Source organism: Pseudophryne corroboree, chromosome 12 (assembly GCF_028390025.1).
Source record: "Pseudophryne corroboree isolate aPseCor3 chromosome 12, aPseCor3.hap2, whole genome shotgun sequence".
In the NCBI taxonomy this organism is placed as follows: Eukaryota; Metazoa; Chordata; class Amphibia; order Anura; family Myobatrachidae; genus Pseudophryne; species Pseudophryne corroboree.
In genome coordinates this window covers 6300749-6322366 of record NC_086455.1, presented here as the reverse complement: position 1 = coordinate 6322366, position 21618 = coordinate 6300749, and the positions used below count along the sequence as shown (strand labels likewise).

The 21618-nt window shown below is 46.8% G+C and overlaps 1 protein-coding gene across 1 annotated transcript; it reads left to right on the top strand.

Moving 5' to 3' along the window:
* The first annotated feature begins 7147 nt into the window (after positions 1 to 7147).
* Positions 7148 to 20232, top strand: ADAMTS4 (ADAM metallopeptidase with thrombospondin type 1 motif 4). The gene is made up of 9 exons (XM_063946814.1): positions 7148 to 8471; positions 13516 to 13851; positions 13967 to 14099; positions 14245 to 14415; positions 14590 to 14876; positions 15260 to 15446; positions 16017 to 16192; positions 16339 to 16514; positions 17519 to 20232. Exons 1-9 carry the CDS (start codon positions 7848 to 7850, stop codon positions 17952 to 17954), a joined length of 2526 nt encoding a protein of 841 aa, XP_063802884.1. The 5' UTR covers positions 7148 to 7847; the 3' UTR covers positions 17955 to 20232.
* The last annotated feature ends 1386 nt before the right edge of the window (positions 20233 to 21618 follow it).

Genomic DNA, 21618 nt, shown 5'->3' with positions numbered 1-21618 from the left:
GTGACCAGCATGCTACACAGATACAATGACCAGCATGTTATATAACACACATAAGCAGCACATTATTATATGACTGGCCCCAGTGATCAGCATGCTACACAGATACAATGACCAGCATGTTATACACCACAAATAAGCAGCACATTATTATATGACTGGCCCCAGTGATCAGCATGCTACACAGAATGACCAGAATGGACTTTGTACAGCTACAATCACCAGCATGTTACAGTAAATGATATAATGAACAGTGACTGACAGGACTCACCCCGTGGCTACTGCGCCCTCCCGATCCTCTTCTGTTACCATGACTTGGCCAGGCATAGAGGATGCTGCTAGTAAAGCACTTACACCAGTTAGTAAAAGCCTATCCAGGCCTTCCAGGCTACACTGTGCTCATCTGCAAGGGCAATATGCCCCAATGTTATATCCTCTGTGCCAGAGATTTCCCCTAGCTACAAAACATGTCTCAAGCTACGACACACCTTGTGTCCCCATTCTCATTCTAAGTGCAAGCTATTGTTATCTGTTATCAGCAGCAGCTGCCAAAAGTGCTCCATCAGCAGGGCAAATGGCAAGAACCACTACACAGAGTGCTCAGGCCTGGGTAGAATATTTTGTGGTTCCCAGGAGCTTGCAATCAAGTCAGGGTGCCTGGAATGCAGAAACCAGGTAAAGTGTACAGCGAGAGGTGCGTGTCAGGCACGGTATCCGTTCACATGGTCGACCATGTTATGGTCGACAGTCATTAGGTCGACCACTATTGGTCGACATTGACATTGTCGACATGGACACATGGTCGACACATGAAAATGGTCGACACATGGAAGGTCGACACGTGAAAAGGTCGACATGAGTTTTTTTACTTTTTTTTCTTTTGGGGAACTTTTCCATACTTTACGATCCACGTGGACTACGATTGGAACGGTAATCTGTGCCGAGCAAAGCGGTAGCGGAGCGAAGGCACCATGCCCGAAGCATGGCGAGCGAACGCGGTGCACTAATTGGGGTTCCCAGTCACTTTACGCAAAAAACGACACCAAAAAAAGTTAAAAAACTCATGTCAACCTTTTCATGTGTCGACCTTTCATGTGTCGACCAGTTTCATGTGTCGACCATGTGTCCATGTCGACCATGTGAATGTCGACCAATAGTGGTCGACCTAATTACTGTCGACCATAACATGGTCGACCATTCATACCGGAACCGTCAGGCACACACTCAGGCCTAGCAGTACAGGTACAGGTAGACAGAGTCACGGGGCGCCTGAGACACAGCAACAAGCGCTGGTTTCCACCTTATCTCCCCCCTCATTGCACCACCCCAGTGACAGGGAAGGGAGTCCCATACAGACGGAATTATTAGGAAGTCCTGAGCTGCACGCGTTCCCGCTAGCTGGGCCTGGGAACAGCCTGTGCTGACGTCTGACTCAGCGGACATTCCCGGGAAAAGATGCAGAGAGCCTGCGAGCAGCTTGTAGTCATTACGTGTCAGCTCTGACTATTGGTGACGCCGTGTGTCAGGGAGCTGGACGTGATGTATACAACATGGATACCTAATGTACGACAGATTGTTAGGGTTGTGTATGTACCGTACGGGCATAGATAAACTACCCTGTACAGCAGTATAAACAGGGTATATCACTACCCCTCCTGCTGATGGCATACAGGTGGCAAACCACAGGTGTCGTCTAGCCTTCCTTGGAATTCCTCACCCGCCTGTGGTACCCCTGGCACCTCCTCACGAATGGGCACCGATGGGTGTCGTGCTGGGATTAGGTACAGTCCAGAGACAGAGCAGCTGCTGACAGGAGACAAATGCAAACTTCAAGACAACAACTGTAGAGGACAGCTTTGTGTCCTGATATAACACAGTAACCCCTTGTGTCCTGAATGATCTGCCATAGCAGGAGTACCATTCCCCAAGTGTGGCAGAACTACAAGTCCCAGCATACCACTCAGCCTCTTAACTGCTGGGACTGTTGCCAATTTCTGCAACTGTATTCTGGCAACTTCCCCCCTCCACCTAAAGGCAGCTCCAGGTAACCAGTACTTGTCACAAAGCTGACCACATCCGCTGTGTCGTATGTGACAGTGTCTCACGTCCCCTGTAACACAGGATGGGTGTATTATCACACTCATCCATTACACAAACATTTCACTACCTGGATATGGCAAAAGAGTTGCATAATATTGCAATAACATAAAATTAAAAAATAATTACAGAACTTGGTGTTACAAAACACAATCATGGTGCTTGTATAATTGTGATATCACTAGGGCGTAAGCTCCTCAGACGCGGTCTTCCATTATTTCCGCAAGTCAAACCCAGAGGTCGCAGGGCCTCATTCTCAGTTCCGCGCAATTCTGAATGCAGCCGCATTATTTGTTGTTCCAAACAGCACATGCAACTGGGTACGTACTCCCCGGTAAATGCTGCTAATTCGAAAAACGTTCTGATCCGACAGGATTATGGGATCGGTGGGCTCCCGTACACACTGAGCCATTTCTGGCTCAGTGTGTACTTCCTTCAGGTCTCCTTCATATAAAACTTAGCTGCTGCCTACTGGCGGCTGAATGAGCGTTACTGTGCGGCAATGGGGTATGCGCAAGTTATCCCACGCTTTGTCATTACATGGCTACACTGTACCCCAGGTGCAGTCATTACTAGGCCGCAGCTCCTGAAATACCATGGTGACCTGGAATTGGCACTGATGTCTCCGTACTGTAACTATACGTTTCTAAGTTACACGCTGTCTGCTTTGCGAGACTGAGACGATGGCACCGAATTCCTGGCAAATTAAAGCTCTTTTGGGGGGGAAATAAACTTAGCGGTCTAAATTTGTACAATAAAAAAAAAAAAATTCAAGCATGTAAATATTGTTAGTGGTGTCTTTCGTAATTGCACTTAAAGGGAGTGTGTTTTATACAGGCAAATTATGTTTGTTTTTCTCCAGAATCCATAATACAAATTCCCTTTATATGTCAAGGAAAGGAGGATCAGGCAAAGTCACCTAGGTTAGTGATGTCACGTGTGGTGGTCAGTGAGGTCACACAGAAGACAGCACTAGAGAGAGATGGACTAGGCTAGTAATGTCACGTGTGGTGGTCAGTGAGGTCACACAGAAGACCTAGCACTAGAGAGAGATGGACTAGGCTAGTGATGTCACGAGTGGTGGTCAGTGAGGTCACACAGGAGACCTAGCACTAGCTAGAGAGAGATGGACTAGGCTAGTGATGTCACGTGTGGTGGACAGTGAGGTCACACAGGAGACAGCGCTAGAGAGAGATGGACTAGGCTAGTGAGATCACGTGTGGTGGTCAGTGAGGTCACACAGAAGACATAGCACTAGAGAGAGATGGACTAGGCTAGTGATATCACGTGTGGTGGTCACACAGGAGACATAGCACTAGAGAGATGGACTAGGCTAGTGAGATCATGTGTGGTGGTCAGTGAGGTCACACAGAAGACATAGCACTAGAGAGAGATGAACTAAGCTAGTGATATCACGTGTGGTGGTCACTGAGGTCACACAGGAGACATAGCACTAGAGAGCTGGACTAGACTAGTGATATCGTGTGGTGGTCAGTGGGGTCACACAGGAGACATAGCACTAGAGAGAGATGGACTAGGCTAGTGAGATCACATGTGGTGGTCACTGAGGTCATACAGGAGACATAGCACAAGAGAGAGATGGACTAGGCTAGTGAGATCACATGTGGTGTCACTGAGGTCACACAGGAAACAGCACTAGAGAGAGAGATGGACTAGGCCAGTGAGATCACGTGTGGTGGTCACTGAGGTCACACAGAAGACATAGCACTACAGAGAGAGATGGACTAGGTTAGTGATATCACATGTGGTGGTCACTGAGGTCACACAGGAGACATAGCAATAGAGAGATGGACTAGCCTAGTGATATCACATGTGGTGGTCACTGAGGTCACACAGAAGATATAGCACTAGAGAGAGATGGACTAAACTAGTGATATCACATGTGGGGGTCACTGAGGTCTCACAGAAGACATAGCACTAGAGAGAGATGGACTAGGCTAGTGATATCACGTGTGGTGGTCATTGAGGTCACACAGGAGACATAGCACTAGAGAGAGAGATGGACTAGGCTAGTGATGTCACGTGTAGTGGTCAGTGAGGTCACACAGGAGACCTAGCACTAGCTAGAGAGAGATGGAGTAGACTAGTGATGTCACGTGTGGTGGTCAGTGAGGTCATACAGGAGACCTAGCACTAGAGAGTGATGGACTAGGCTAGTGAAATCACGTGTGGTGGTCAGTGAGGTCACACAGGAGACATAGCACTAGAGAGAGATGGACTAGGCTAGTGATGTCACATGTGGTCAGTGAGGTCACACAAGAGACATAGCACTATAGAGAGATGGACTAGGCTAGTGAGATCACATGTGGTCACTGAGGTCACACAGGATACATAGCACTAGAGAGAGAGATGGACTAGGCTAGCGATGTCACGTGTGGTGGTCACTGAGGTCACACAGGAGACATAGCACTAGAGAGAGATGGACTAGACTAGTGATGTCACTGAGGTCACACAGAAGACATAGTACTAGAGAGAGATGGACTAGGCTAGTGATATCACGTGTGGTGGTCACGGAGGTCACACAGGAGACATAGCACTAGAGTGATGGACTAGGCTAGTGAGCTCACGTGTGGTGGTCAGTGAGGTCACACAGAAGACATAGCACTAGAGAGAGATGGACTAGGCTAGTGATAACACGTGTGGTGGTCACGGAGGTCACACAGGAGACATAGCACTAGAGAGATGGACTAGGCTAGTGAGATCATGTGTGGTGGTCAGTGAGGTCACACAGAAGACATAGCACTAGAGAGATGAACTAGGCTAGTGATATCACGTGTGGTGGTCACTGAGGTCACACAGGAGACATATCACTAGAGAGAGATAGACTAGGCTAGTGATATCACATGTGGTGGTCACTGAGGTCACACAGGAGACATCACACTAGAGAGAGATGGACTAGGCTAGTGAGATCACATGTGGTGTCACTGAGGTCACACAGGAAACAGCACTAGAGAGAGAGATGGACTAGGCAAGTGAGATCACGTGTGGTGGTCAGTGAGGTCACACAGAAGACATAGCACTACAGAGAGAGATGGACTAGGCTAGTGATATCACATGTGGTGGTCACGGAGGTCACACAGGAGACATAGCAATAGAGAGATGGACTAGGCTAGTGATATCACGTGTGGTGGTCACTGAGGTCACACAGAAGATATAGCACTAGAGAGAGATGGACTAGGCTAGTGATATCACATGTGGTGGTCACTGAGGTCACACAGAAGACAGCACTAGAGAGAGATGGACTAGGCTAGTGATATCACGTGTGGTGGTCATTGAGGTCACACAGGAGACATAGCACTAGAGAGAGATGGACTAGGCTAGTGAGATCACGTGTGGTGGTCACTGAGGTCACACAGGAGACATAGCACTAGACTGAGATGGACTAAACTAGTTATATCACATATGGGGGTCACTGAGGTCACACCGAAGACATAGCACTAGAGAGAGATGGACTAGGCTGGTGATATCACGTGTGGTGGTCACTGAGGTCACACAGAAGATATAGCACTAGAGAGAGATGGACTAGGCTAGTGATATCACATGTGGTGGTCACTGAGGTCACACAGAAGACAGCACTAGGGAGAGATGGACTAGGCTAGTGATATCACGTGTGGTGGTCATTGAGGTCACACAGGAGACATAGCACTAGAGAGAGATGGACTAGGCTAGTGAGATCACGTGTGGTGGTCACTGAGGTCACACAGGAGACATAGCACTAGACTGAGATGGACTAAACTAGTGATATCACATATGGGGGTCACTGAGGTCACACAGAAGACATAGCACTAGAGAGAGATGGACTAGGCTAGTGATATCACGTGTGGTGGTCACTGAGGTCACACAGGAGACATAGCACTAGAGAGAGATGGACTAGGCTAGTGATATAATGTGCAGTGGTCACTGAGGTTACAAGTGGTAATTGCTGAGGCCATATGGATGACACTGGTGCTATTACTAGTAGTGCCAGCCAGTGATGCCAGTGGGACGCATCACAGTAAAACTAATCTCACCCATGTTCTTGGCACCTCCACAAAACTTTCCACAACAGGATATTTATATGAGAGTAAGCTCTTCAGTACAGGCTCTCTTCCGTTTAATGTTTTGTGTACCTTATTTAAATCATCGTTTTTGGGGTTTTCCCCCCAAAGATGAAGACATTTTTTGGCACATTCTCAGAAAGGCGGCCCTTCCAAATTGTTGTTTGACCTATTGGCCGTGGGTGCAGTTTTCAGGGCAACTTTGTGTTTATATCTGTAAAGAAACCGCTAAGAACGTGTCTGGACAACACCCTTGTCCGTTTAAATGTACATATGGCAGCCCAGCATGGTGGCAAGACAGGTAGAAAGTGGCAGAGGCTTCTCCTCAAGGGCTAATTGTCCTATAGCACTACCATACCATAGTGGCATGTAGCTCAGACGTTTGCTGTGTCTTTGCCGTTTAGCACTATTTAGTAAATTACCCTCAAAATATAAATATTGAATAAACCGCTTTGAAAAATGGCATTCAACACAGGGACAGTAAAATATGGTTCAGAATCCAGAATTTCGTGGGAAACAATTTCTCAGTCGTCCGTCGGTTCGCAAAGAACTTATCCTCCATCCGGTGTCCCTGTAAGGCCCGCCACAGTTCTCCTCACCGTAGAGAAAGCTACGGAAGGGCGGAAAACAGGACGACAAAGAGGAGAGGGACAGTCGGTTTCAGCGCAGTTTATCCCGAGCTGGGAACGAGAGGCGAATGGAGCAAGTCAGACATACATTAAAACAGCTGTGTCAGAATTTGGCTCCTGAACTCAATCTTTGTTTCTGCCGCCTTCTGAACTTCATAAAATATCCCAGGACGGTTGCCAACTTAACCCTTTCCTCCCGTGATAATTTCCTTTGCTTTTTTTTTTTTTTCTCTCTGTATTTTTTTTTTCTTCTTAGAAGAGGAGGATATTAATCATAATTTATGACCTGAGTGTAAAACAAGAAAACTCGGACTCCCCCAACTGCGTCTGAGTTACATCAGCGCTGCAATTCTGTTTAGAGAAAGAAAGAAAAAAAGAGCCAGCCAATCTCTGCTTCGCTGAGACAGCTGTTAAATAGAGCACGCTGCTAAATGATCAGTCAGTTTGGAGAACAAGAGGAAAGAGGAGGCAGAGAAAGAGAGCGAGAGAAAGAGAGAACTTCTTAAAAGCAGAAACTCCAAAAGGACTTCAAATACTTTCCAAAAATTCTTTCCAGAAAAATTAATTCACACATCAAGACGTTATCTGGTTTATTCCAATTCAATTGGCAGGATTTTAATTTTCTTTTTAAATTATTATATATATATTTTTTATTTCTCTTTTTGCAAGCTATAACTTTAAAGGCAAGAAAAAAATCGGGGTGTGCCAGGGAACCAGTGAAGCATCATTTCTAAGAAAAGGAAAAAGCATATAAAAAAGACTGTCCAGAAATATGCTGCGTCCAAGGCAGTTGTTCCAAAAAGTTTTTGAACTTTAGAAGAGGACATTCAAGACCCAACTTCTCCTCCTCCTCCTAAGAAAATGTTATCTTCTTGACTTCAAGTAACTGTACTTTAATTCGGGGATAGTTTTATAAAATTGGTAGTTTTTGTACTTATTTTGTTTCTACAGACACATTTTTTTTTTAATTTTTATATGACATTAGAATAATTTATTAACGGCAGCAGGGAATAAAATAACAAAATCATTGTTCTAGATTCTTTGTGTGCAGTTGAGGTGCTGTACTATGATGCTGTGCATTAGTGTTGCTATTACCACTTTGGTACACGTGGTACTTGCTCTTGGAGACAGATCCCAAGCCGGTTACAAGGAGGAAATTGTGTTTCCGGAAAGACTGAACTCAAGCTTCCGCCAGGAGCATCCTGGCTGGCCTGGAAATGGTTACGAGGCATCCTTGGAAAACCACCTAGTTTTCCGACTTCGTGCTTTCGGAGAAGAATTGGTTCTGGATTTGGAGAGGGACCCCAGCTTCCTCTCGGAGGACTTGACGGTGCAGTACGTGGGCAAAAATGGACAGTCGGATGCCGATGGCCTTTCCGAATCTGGCAGCTACTTCACGGGAGCTGTTAATTCTGACCCGGAATCTATCGCCGCTGTTAACTACAATAGTGCGTCTCTCCTGGGAGTGCTCCAGTTCAGGGGAACAGAATATCACATCCAACCAATGGAAGGTGGAGGACAAAACAGCGCCGAGGGTGTTGGAGCGCACATAATTCGGAAGAAGTTGCAGGAGAAAAGCAGTGGTCCTATGTGCAATGTAGGACCACAGGTTTCCATGAGAGTGACGGGAGAAGGTGGTAGCCGTAACGATTATGGAGAGCACAAGCCATCCTCATCCAAAAGATCTAAGGTAAGAGAGTGTGCATGGTTGAAAAATGAGTTTTAATTAAAATGTGCAATTGTCAAATCCATTTTCCATAGAATGATTTACAAATCAAGGGTAACTGGCAAGAAAATACACTATGGCTCCTACGCAGTTTTACAGCAATGTCCTACTTTGACTGGGTAAATTAATTTTAAATGAAAAAGCAAATATGTTCTGCCACATATGTGAATTTTGGAGTATTGAACTTCCATTGGTCCGATGTAAAATTGCAGTACTTATGAACTTTTGCAAACTAGAACATATTTTGTGCTTGTTCTACGTTATTGTCTACGGTGGTATAAAGTGGCTGAAGTGAGTCCCCCACGCCGGAGTTATGACGTCCCGTATCCATCTTTTGTATGTATCTCGCCGCTTGGTACTCGAGGGGAGGCGCCTGGAGAGGCTTATGGGCTGGTCACAGCAATGTCTTGACTGTCCATTTTAATCATGTTGCAAATATGGCTTCCCATGCACTGATTAGTTTGTGAAGGGGAAGTGGGCAAGCTAGAATCGTAGAGAATTACACGGAGGCCAGAGAACCGGACAGGCAGAGCAAATGAGGTTCTTTTGGGTCCTACACATGGTGGAGTGGAAAGTACAACAAAACCCTCTCAGCTCTGTGCGGCTCATAATACCGGATTAGAGTCACAGTGCTTGATGCCAAGAGGTGGGCATTTACTTATTAAGGTAATTATATCTTAATAACAAGACAAGGGAGATGGGACAGTTTAGGCAGGTGGAGTATGAATGGGGCTCTTGTCTTCTGCAGGGTTCAGTTATAGAGGGACCCACTCAAGCTGTTTTTTTTTTTTTTACCTGTCTTTGAAGTCACCCAGTTTATTCATTTAATTATTGTGTAGCTGGAAAGTGTTCAGCACAATGTTGGGTGTTATTGGCGTGGTGTGTGATGCATCGTTGGGGGGGGGTGAGCAGATTGAGGAATTTATGCAAACTTTGTTTCACTGCCTGGAGAGGAGAGAAAGGGATAAAAGGGATCATTAACAAGTAGATCTGGATTTTATTCAGGGCCCTCAATAATGGTCCTGTATGTAAACGTTACCATCTGATAGCTGAGAGTAGCCGAATGGTAATGAGAGGCCTCCTTTCCATTCCCCTGACAGTAAGACGCACAGAGAATGGGCCGAGAGGTAGTGCAGGGATGACTCCATTCCATGTCCTGTCTCACAGCCTGGTTAGTACCGTGTGTTCAATTACATATAACGAATGCGGATTAAACGTATAAAGCTCCCAGCTCCATGCCTGGGCCTGTATTACATTCTTCCCGAGGGTCCAAAGGACAGATGCAGAGTACGGGGTCTTTGAACTCAATGAATGAAGCCATTGGGCTGGCTGCAGCTCTGAGCCCTGACACATGGGGCGATGGACAACTGCCATATTCGGTCACTCTCCATTTGGTGCTGCATCTTAGCACTCGTCCTTCTGCCAGGCCTGTCGTTGGCTCACTGCCACTGCAAACATCTCCATTAAGCTGAAACAGGTGTATTTGTATATATATGAAACCTTCTGAGGACAGGTGGAGAGGTTACCTAACATAAAAAAATGTGCATGTGAACGTCTGAGTTTTACCTTCTGAATTATCAGGAGACAATCCGTGGGCAGCTGATGGTCAGTAGACCTGAGGGGAGGGGGGGGGGGGGGGGGTCAGTCTTTGGGTCTCCAGCTGTTATGAGACTTCAAGTCTAGCACTGTACGTTGGTACAAATGGTGATGAAGTTTCCACTTCATCGCCAAATGGTGATTATTTTCCATTATCATGTATTTCCCATTATCGTTATTTTAGGGTATCTTGAAGACATAGACCTGAATGAGCAGGGGGCCTCCCCATAGTATGGAAACATTGGAGTAAGGAAGGTGGGAGAACCCTTCTGAGATTTGGGTAGACGGAAGGCCACTGGTAATGACAAAAGGACACCGGTAGACATTTCACACCATAAAGGAAGGAGCTAGCCTATAAAGTAGACTCCTGACTCGAGCCATTGATGTCTCCCACTGGTTTCTGTCTGAGACTACTGTGGGGGCTGATGGAAGACGGAAAACTGACATCTCCTCATCTCCGGGAGCTTTGTGGAGACTTGGCTTGTCTGGGCACGAGCCAAAGAATGTAAGGTTATGTTGGTTAATGTCTTTACCACAAACCTATTTTCCTACAATCATCTGTTTTCCAACGGGTTGTTACCAAGACTCTTTTTCCGTCTAGCCAAGATATCCGAGTAAAAACGGAAAACCTTATTTATAACACAGCCCATCAGCTAGGTATTTTCCTTTCGCCAATCTCTTTTTGGCCATACGTATACAACCTGGTCATTCAGTAGCATTATGCATGGACCCAATTTCAGGTATGGGAATATATACATCAGCTCCCAGTAATCTGCTTTACCACACTGGGTAGTGAAAGGCAATGAGCACAAATCTGATGCCCGTCTTCCCTGAACTGCTGCAACCAGTCATCAATTATCTTTTACCCATCCAGGTACAAGTTAGACAATGAAAGCAAGTGTCTTATTGGTTGCTGTGCTTTAGGGGTCATTTTGCACCTAAATGTGAATGGGCCCTTGACAGCCACACTTATATATGTACAACCAACATCCAGAATAGATTAGTCACTTTGCCTAGTGCCATGGACATTGCTAGGTTGTTTATGCTTCCAGGTCTGGTTAGTAGCAAGTTCCTCACCTTGACTGTTGCTACCATACACATGGTCTAAGCATTAGACGTGCCACTATACTGTGGCACGCTATACTGGTGTAGGAAATAAGGAGTATTAACCCATTATTTGGAGGCGTGACCCGTTCACGGCGGTGCACCGTACTGTAGATATGTTTCTGCTTGCAGTCTATAGTGATCCACATAATTGTGGGAGAAAAAGGTTTTTGATTTTTGTAAATCACTTTAGTTCTGGCTTCCTAGAAATAGGATACCTGGAAAATGTCCCTGGCCCAGAGACTAGTTCCTGCCTCTCTATCTTGCCCGCCGCAGCAGAACGGCACAGTCCCACCCCGCCTGTTGCTTGCTGGCTCTGGCAACCCGGCCATGAGATCCGATACCCTAACAATGTTGTATTTGTTGTTTGACTCCCAATCAGCTGACGATAATGAAAAGAGAGAGCTCGTGTCTTCTCTGGAGCCAGAGCAGCACTGCCGCAGAGCAGCTGATCAGAGCTGTACCTGGGCCAAGTTACCTGCCCCATCCCCCCACTAGGCCTCCTGCCTACCATCCCTCAGAGGCTGCCTGTCAGGGTGTCCCTGCAGGATGCGTTGGGCAGAAAAAGATGCTGGAGGAGAACTGGTTACTCCTACAGGGTGCTGCAACCTGGGCAGGACAGTGGTAGGGTCTTGGCACGTAGAACGTAGACAACCTGGTGTGGACGCTTGCCAGGTATCACTCAAGGGGACCAAGCACGGGGCACCAGCATACGGTTCCTTACCCCGTCCCCCAGACAATGAATGAATGAGTGTTCTCTTTGTACCTCTTGCAGGGATAGGGTTACTGCACAATGCTGAATAGGTGTACAGCTTCCAGGTTATTCAGCCATGAAATCCTGTGATGAGCGACAGTGCGGTGTGGCTAGGACAGGGATACTTCAGGAAATGAAGGGGAAGGGGGGAGGAAATAAGTCTTTTGTCTGTGTAACTGTACCGAGCAGATAGCATCTCCTGCTAGGCCACTCAGGGGCTTTAACGGAACCAATGTCCTATATTTTATAGTGCACTTTGTAGGAGAGATCTGGTTTCTCCACTTTTCAACAGGGTGACTAATAATTCCCACTCACTGGTGATATATCTCATGCACAAATTTCTGTCTGAGACAAGTCATGGACATCTGACGTCCAAGAGTCCAAACTTTAGCTATTTTCTTTGTCCTTTTCTGGGATTGCACAGGATATTTACAAAGAACGCGGCGTTCCCATCTTTCGTCTGCCCCCTCAGTGACACATACACATGCGATAATACCTATTACGCACTGTTTATGTAATACACGGCGAAGACATCCCATTAATAGAGGATTTGCGCAAGTCTTTACACAACCAGACATACTGAAGCTGTCAGAGGCCTTTCCAGGAAGCTGTCATCATAAAACATTGGGATGCGCCAGTAGATGGGTCCCCGCTCAGTGTTTGGGTATAGGCTGAGAGCACTTACACTAGTGAGAGGTAGCAGTGATGTCATTCTCATATACAAAGCTGTAGAACGCCAGAAGCAAGTCCCAGGCCCCCTCCCCTCTCCCGAGTTCTTGGGATTCAAGCATTTCCAAACTCATAACTCAGGGTTGCAACACGGTGTTCCTGTCTTCTGCTATCTGCCTATTCTCTGCTAGTCTCCTTCTAGTAACTATTTCAGGCCCAGACCACCTAAGAGCTCTCCTTGCCCGGCTCTTGCTGCTCCTTGAGGTCCCACCAGTTGCATCCTCCCCCAGTTTAGGAGTAGAACCTTCACGCTGTGCTGATGCTTCTCCTGCGTTTGCAGTAATATGGAAGGAAGGAACCAGCATTTTGAATGGTGATGAAAACAAATATATAGTTGATAAACCTGAGAAGTTTTGGGCCCTGCAGCTCGCGACGAAACTGTGCCTTTAAATGACATAACCCTACATGGAGTCCTGCCAGGAGCTGGTGATAGGACAGATGAATAAAGGGATCGGTGGATCCAGGACAGAATCACTGCAGATGTAATACATAAATATTTAGCGGGCGCATGACAAGAGCATACGCAGGCTGGGCGTAGGTTTGACGTGATGGTCCTTTAATAATGCTGGAGACCTCGCTATGGAATATATACAGGCACAGGTTACAGCTGGGGTCCTGGGAAAGATGGAAGGCTTTATTATCTTTGCTATGCCAACAAGCTCACATTACTACGTTGTTTCCATATTCCAAAAATTAGATCATGATTTGCGATTCTGGTAAACGGGTCGGTCAAAGTAGAAGTTGTCTACTAACAGTTCTTTGCTTTTTATTTTCTCTTGCATTGTTACTCCATAAAATGATTTTATATAATTTCCTCCCCTCCAGCGTTTCGCATCAGTCCCTCGTTACGTCCAGACCCTGGTGGTTGCAGATGAGAAGATGGCAACCTTCCACGGGGCAGGCCTCAAGCGCTACCTGTTGACCGTCATGGCGGCCGCTGCCAAGTTCTTTCGCCACCCAAGTCTGAAGAACCCAGTCAATGTGGTGGTGACGCGGCTGGTGGTCATAGGCCAGGCGGACAAATCCCACACCTATGCTGGGCTGAAGATGACCACCAACGCTGCCGAGATGTTGAGGAACTTCTGTGAGTGGCAGAAAGGACTGAACAAGCCCAACGATGACTCAGAACATTTTGACACGGCTATTTTCTTTACTAGGCAGGTGAGTGGTCGGCCACTTGCGCTACCAGGATTTGTAAGGTTCCTCTGAGACGTCCTTCTCAGACCAGTGCATAAGCCGCATGTATATTGACCTCATAAATGTGTTTTATACACAGAACCTCTGTGGAGTCTCCACGTGCGACACTCTAGGAATGGCCGACGTTGGCACCGTTTGTGACCCATCACGCAGCTGCTCCATCGTTGAAGATGATGGCTTGCAGTCCGCGTTTACTGCCGCACACGAGCTTGGTAAGACAAAACAGGTTGATTGCAAAATAAACCTTGCTCCTATCTCAAAGCAAAAACAAGTCAGGCTCGGATGATAGCACACGTGTCATCTCAGACCGCCCCGGCACGCATTTTAATGTATTATCTTGTTTGTTTCACTCTTTAGGCCACGTGTTCAACATGCTTCATGACAACTCAAAGCCATGTGTGGACCTCAACCGCCCAGCTAGCAATACCCGACACATGATGGCACCGGTCATGTCCTACGTAGACCCAGAGGAGTTGTGGTCACCTTGCAGTGCCAAATTTATCACCGACTTCTTGGACAATGGGCACGGTAGGTCACCTTACAGCCTACCTGACGTCCAGTCTCCAGTTACCGCCATATGTGATCTTGCATGCCAGGGCGTCATCTGCTTCTAGGACTTTTCTTTATGTAACCTCAGTTCTCTTGGACTGATGTCAGAGCATCCATGAAACGAGTTGTTAACATTCATTCTGTGCCCCGCAGGTCACTGTCTCCTGGATAAGCCGCGCTCTCCCCTTCGCTTACCAGTTCCGTTCCCGGGTAACGACTATGACTCTGATCGCCAGTGCCAGCTGACGTTTGGTCCTGATTCTCGGCACTGCCCCAACTTGCACACTCCCTGCTCATCTCTGTGGTGTACGGGCAAGATCGATGGGCATTTCATGTGCCAAACTAAGCATTTCCCATGGGCGGACGGAACGCAGTGCGGCGTGGGCAAGACGTGCATGAACGGGAGGTGTATCAGTAGAGTGGAGATGAAAGCCTACAACGTGAGTACTTTCTGCTGCTTCGTATTATGCAGAGCTCTGGTGGGGACCACAGCATGGTGTGTGTGTGGATAGGAAGATAGAGTAAAAGGCTAGTTGGTGCTGTAGATCCTGTCATCAAGCTTTTGGAATGCTCACTTCCCCAGGGAAGTGGGTGGACAAAGAAGGCTGTGCTCACGGGAATCCTGGAAAGCTCCCCAACATTCAGGAGTCTCCCTGACATTCCAGGAGATTAGGAAAGCACCATATGTATTTAAGGGAGAATGAGAGAGATCCGTAATTTGGCGAACTTTACTCCGCTGTCGTATATATATTTATGTGCTAATATCAGTTACATGCCACGAAATAGCAGTCTTTTGAACACTTGCACCCATCTTTCATTACAGACACCAGTGAATGGAGGGTGGGGCTCATGGGGTCCGTACGGTGAATGTTCTCGGACGTGTGGTGGCGGTGTGCAGTTCTCTCACCGTGAATGCAACAAGCCTGTCCCGCGAAACGGTGGCAAGTACTGCGAGGGAAAGAGGACCCAATATCGCTCGTGCAACGCCCAGGAGTGCCCTTCTGGAAATGGTGAGTTGGGTTTACTCTTGCACCAAACATCAAAGAGTTTCTGCAAAATTATTTCATCCTCACCACTTAATTTGTTGGAGCACAGTTAGACTGTACGCCTGGCTTGTCTAGCACCCGGGTCTCTGCTACATCAGCTGTTCAGTGTATTGCTACAATGGGGTTATTTAGTTTTAGAGATTTTCCACCTCAGAAGGAATTTATTTATTATTAATTTATGTACACACTTTCCTGCAATTATTACAAAACTCCTGTGTCCTAACTGGCTTCCTCTTGTGGTTTTCCTTAAAACATCAGGCAGAGTTGTATATTTCCTGTACCTGGGTATGCAATAAAGCTGCTTCCTGGATAGAATCAGATTCAGCAAGCAGAGCAGATCTGTGTCATATCCAAGGGCAGTGGACATAATCAACCCTGCTTGTTTTTGCCTAATCCTAACCTGAAAAAGCAGCATTCATAAGAAAAGTAACAGGAAGGAGTGAGGCATAAAGTCATCTGAAGGTGTCAAAACCCATTAAGAAGTGGATTTATTGCAGTTTATGTACTAAGACCTCTCCTTCTGTTCCAATGCAGCATTGACCTACAGAGAGGAGCAGTGTGCGGTGTACAACCACAGGACCGACCTCTTTAAGGGCTTCCCGTCTCCCATGGACTGGGCACCACGTTACAACGGGATTGCCAAGAAGGATCAATGTAAACTCACCTGCCAGTCGCGCCCCCTGGGATATTACTACGTGTTGGAGCCACGGGTGAGTGTGACGTGGTGATAGCTATGCTGGAACTGGGCACATAACCCCCAGTATGGCTGCACTGGTTTAGTACACATAAGTAGGACTTGGGCACGGCCATGCTTGCAGAAAACTCTCTAACGTTGGCGCTTTTCCCCCTGTTCCAGGTGGCAGATGGCACGCCGTGCACTCCAGACTCTACCTCAGTGTGTGTCCAAGGACGCTGCATACACGCCGGCTGCGACCGCGTCATTGGATCAAAGAAGAAGTTCGATAAGTGCATGGTGTGCGGAGGAAACGGCTCCGCCTGCACGAAGACTTACGGGTCCTTTGCCAAGCCTAGGTGAGAACTGGCTGGTTAGCGCAAGTCAATTTGCGAAGCGTATGGGGTGCGTCTTTGTTCTGCGGCATGCTCCATAACCAGGCGATCCAGAGTTGTACATCCAACCCACGTCCAACATCTCATTTGCGCCTCCACTTTCGAATGAAGGGGATTTAGCTAGGGTGCATTGGGTGTAGTCACACAGGCGGCATGGCGGAATTTTATAATTTTTTCCATGAGATCCAGGGAGGCTCGGTTGGGAGAGGTGGAGGTGTAACCTCACCAATCATAAAATCTCGTCCTCCCCGCGTAATGCCGCAATTTGCTAGAATACGCAACAGGGGGCGGGCGGGTTATGATCACATGACCTACAGCGAATTACATCAACAGCCCAGAGTGTTATAAGTTCTTCCAACTCCCAGGAGCCGGAAGAACCCTCTGAGATTCCTAAGTCTAGTGTAGCAGGCAAATACGGGTGCAAGTGAAAGCTGGTGTACGGCAAGGGTCTGCCGCAGACATCTGCTCACAGTTCTGCATACGGGCGAATAAGCGTATTTAGTTTCCCCACACGTAATGCAGGAGAGATTTCGGCTGACTAGCGTTCCAATCTGCATCAGCCCCTCAGAGTCTCTGCAGGAAGTTTACACTTTTACAACTAACAATTTATTTTGTACATATTAGAGTTCAGGAACCCCGCTGTGACATTTCCACAAGCTGCTGGTTTTACAGCTGCTTAAAAAGTGTAAAAAAATATACCTTAAATGTGAATATACCGCATTGCATTCCTCATTTACGGAACAACAACCCCCTTAGATAGCAAATTATATGTATTTGTGTGGCTTTGAAGGATTATATCCCCCAAGAACCCACTTATTCTTGCTTTGCAACCATTGCTGCTTACCGCAGGGCAATCCGAGCAATAATAAAAGTGATTTTTGGGAGAGGCTCTACAGACCTCCCTCTGCAAAGCTCGGAAGAGTAAAACGCGTGGTTACAGTACTAAACATTCACATTCTTATCCGCAGGTATGGGTACAATGATGTGGTCACCATCCCAGCAGGTGCTACAAACATACTGATACGGCAGAACAGCGGCTCAACGGCCACAAGCGACGGTGTCTACCTGGCCCTCAAACGGCAAGATGGGTCCTACGCCCTCAATGGGAACTACATCTTGGTGCCATCGGAAGTGGACGTAAATATAGGAGGGGGACTGACCGTGCGATACAGTGGGGCAACCAAGGCCATGGAGACCATAGTAGGACAGGGACCCCTGAAAGAGTCCCTGACTGTTCAGGCTTTAGTAGTTAGCGACCAGAGGGCCCCTCGTCTCAAGTACACCTTTTTTGTCCCCAAGCCGACCACACGCTCTGCTCAAGCCAAGAAACCTGCAGAAGACTGGGTGAAGCAGAAAGCACAGATCTTCGAAATCTTGCGGAGGCTCAGAACCAACCACAAATGAAGAGCGGTTAGACTGGGACATTAGTGACAGAAGAGCACCTCCTAGCCTTATTATATTAGGCTGGAAATTAAGGTGTTTTGAGGACAATACATCTTCAAGCTATGTACACATAAGGACTGGATGCAAGCACCTTAGTAGATGGTTCTCATAAGTGTCCAGATCTGATTTTATGGCTGTCCTCTCGTAGTCCATCATCAATATTGGGCCATTGAATGGTCCATATTTCTACTTTTGACTCTTGGCTCTTGGAGCAGGTAATGTTCACCACACAGATACTGGTAAATAACGGATGACCAGCGGGAATACAGATGCCTTGCTGGGAAAACTTCGAGACAAACTGGCGGACTTTTGTGTAGTTTGACCGAAGCATTTCAGTAGATCAAATGGACCCTGCTCCTGGATCAAACCAGACTCTCCTGAGTCATAAAAAAAGCCGTGCAGTTGGCTGGTCCACCACTGGTGACTTCTCTCCAGACTTCATCTTCTTGGCCTTCACTATTATTGGGCCATTCTTTTCTAGACCCTGCAGACTTTCTTTGACAAAGGCGTCAAGGGTAGCACAAAAGAATGTCTTTCTCCAGTAGGAACTTTGGGAGTCATACATGCTCAATGCAATGTGATGCCTCAAACTTTATGGTAGCTTGTTAAGAGGATTTGGTTCCTCACCATGGACTGAAAGTAGGGTCTGGATACCCGAATTATTTAATATGAACATGAAATTAATAGATAGTATTAATATGTTGATAACTGATCCCTGAGTAGCAGCCTGAGAGTGTAGAAAGCTATCCCAACAGCACAACCCATTTGAAAGATAACGCCGATAGGTCATGGAAGGTGGTTGGATTTCTTCAATAGCTCCCTTGATGCCCAGTAGCCTATGGCTGCCTCGAGGGTGCAATTAATGGATCTGATAGACCCTTTGCTACTGTAAGTTCCACCTCCCACAAAGTCTCAGCAATCCCCAACCTAGTGCATTGGGCTGCTTATGTGTAATGTTAGCTTCTTAGATCATTGGGGTCCATTAGTTTGTAGATGTTCATTATGACTCTTAACATCATATGATCTAGAGGTGCTAGATAGGGTTTTCCTTATCTCAACCCAACCTTGTTGCTGCAAAAAAAAAAAAAAAGACTTTTCTTTAGAAAATGCCAGGAGCATTCACAGAACAGAATGATAAGAACGAGGGACAATGACACACAACGAAACCTGCTGCTAGGGACACATCAAGCCTCATTGGTGCTATCAATACATGGGAGAACATAAAATCAAGCGTCGATCACTGATCTCTAGTATGGATCTATAGTGTTGGTTCTATATTTATTCCGTTACCCCATTCTCAAGATCAGGGCGTACAGGCTGACTAATATGAGGGCACTTTTTTATACTACGTTTTACAGTACAAAAGGGGAGTGTAGATCTTATATGGGAGTCCACAGGCCCGCACTTTGAGCGCTAATCTTGCTGTAAGGTTCAGTCCCGCACAGTCCGCAAAAATATTTAATCTATTTATTCATTTGTCAGCTTGTCTGTCTTGTCTCTTGATGAAGTATCAGCCCCGATTAACTGCAAAACACCTAGATCTGTGCTAGTCAGGACACACCCATCCCGCGGTACTGCGCATGTCTTAGTTCACAGACCCAGAATACATTGCAGACCATGTGCAGATGCAGACCGTGTCCCCACGACATAGGGGTACAAGACACTTTCGAAGTGTTCTTACAATTACAGATTGCGATTCTTATACTGTAACATTGGCATGTACAGACTCATCTGCCTCTGAATCTGAACATTTAAGCAATTTTTATCTATTTAACCCATAGAGAAGGTTCCACCCCACTCACAGACTGCTGCTTACAATAACGGAGACCGCGCTTCTTTTCATTGGGTAATCTCCGCAGGCGCAGAACGTACGCAGCACAGACTGGAGTGAGCCGGTGGGAGGGCACCATGCCATGACCCTGGGCCGCAGCGCCTTATCATCGGAATACACCATGCGTCTTCCCATGTGGCCAGGGCACAAATACTACTAATGCACCCTCCCTATGCCAATACTACTAATGTACCAGGCCTGTGCCAACAGCCCCCCCTTCTACCCACACAATGCTCCGGTCACGCGGCAGCCGTGTGGGCTCCTCATGTAGCTGGGACTCTCAGGACTGGGCAGGATTAGCGCCATGAAGGGACACAGAACAAATCCTCAACTCATGTTCATTAATGGTGGTTTTTTTTATATAATTGTACTTTTTTGTATTGTAAAAAAAATGCACAAGATTATTTAAAAGCTATTTATATAAAATAAGAGCGTGTGGCCTTTTCTTTGCGTCATGTGTGATACCCTGAGGATGGATCTATCCAGGGCCAGATCAACGATGGGGCATATGGGACTACAGCTGCAGGCTTCTGTATAACAGCAGGCCTGTCACCATGGCAACGTAATGATTACCAGACCAGTATGGATGACGCTGAGAAAAGCTGAACCCTGCACAAATGCTGCAATGGCTCAGCCGGCTTGTAGTTACATCTGCTGGTGGTAGTAGTGTATGTCCTACCTAGCTCATATGCCCATCCGGGCTTTCCTGCTCACTGTTCCACCAATGGCAGGGATGGGCTAGGTCAGGCCCAGCCAACCTGTGGCTCTCCAGCTGTTGCGAAATTAAAAGTCCCAGCATGCCCTGTCCTAGTTTTGCTATTAGGGATGGCTAAAACTGTGGCAGGGCATGCTGGGATGGGTAGTTTCACAAAGGTGGAGAGCCACAGGTTGGCCAGGCCTGGTCTAGGTCCTAGTTCTACTCACACAAATTGCTGCATATATTATATACCAGGATGTATGTACTCCGGGCCCCTGCAGATATCGGAGGTATCCTGTCCAGTCCCCTGATTTCATTTACAAAAACAGATGCTATATGGGGGGCTGCTAAATGGTCAAATTTACCAAGTTCCGGTATGCCCACCAATCTGGTAGCTAGCACCATCTTCAGATGCATTAGCCATTGTAGCCTAATGGGAGGGGGATCTATAGGATCCCTCCCCGGTACTCTCCACTCTCACATCTGCAGTCCCAACCCTGGAAGTAAAGTGTTCATGTTACTCCTCACATGATCCAGGTGATCCTTCATTTCTCATTGCTGCTATGAGATATAATTATGGCAACCAATTCCGGATAATTGATAAATGTGCACCTTAGTAAGTTGCACCAGTCTTCTTAATGATACTGAGACATCTCCTGGTAGTAATGGTGGGGTACATACAGAGTAACTCCCCGTAGCTCGGACCTTCATGGGCAAAATGTCCCGTCTGGCCTCCTTTCAGCGCCCATAATGGTGCACCTGGCTGATTAATGACATTACAAAGTGCTGGATGGCTTACTGCAATAACTCCCTGCGGCATTAATGGCAGTGCTAGTGGGGACCCTGGTTTCCTTTCATTCTCTGGATTCTACACTAGGCTAGTTGATGACACTGAGAAAAAGATGGCAGGCTTTACCATAGTCTGTGTAGCTCAGTGGCCTAATAGCTGGCAGTGATGGTGGGATCCCTGGTTCAAATCCCATTCTAGGTTTCCATTTAGTTCTATGGATTTTGAACTAGGTTAGTTGATGACACTGAGAAAAAAACACACCTATCTTATCACATCCTGCACAATCAGGGGGCTAGTAGCTGCTCTC

What these genes read in the sequence shown, in the direction of transcription:
- ADAMTS4 (XM_063946814.1), top strand. Translation starts at nt 7,848, where the DNA reads ATGATGCTGTGCATTAGTGTTGCTATTACCACTTTGGTACACGTGGTA. An exon ending in CTATTTTCTTTACTAGGCAG is followed by an intron (nt 13,852 to 13,966) that starts GTGAGTGGTCGG and finishes TTTTATACACAG; the next exon opens with AACCTCTGTGGAGTCTCCAC. An exon ending in TACTGCCGCACACGAGCTTG is followed by an intron (nt 14,100 to 14,244) that starts GTAAGACAAAAC and finishes TTCACTCTTTAG; the next exon opens with GCCACGTGTTCAACATGCTT.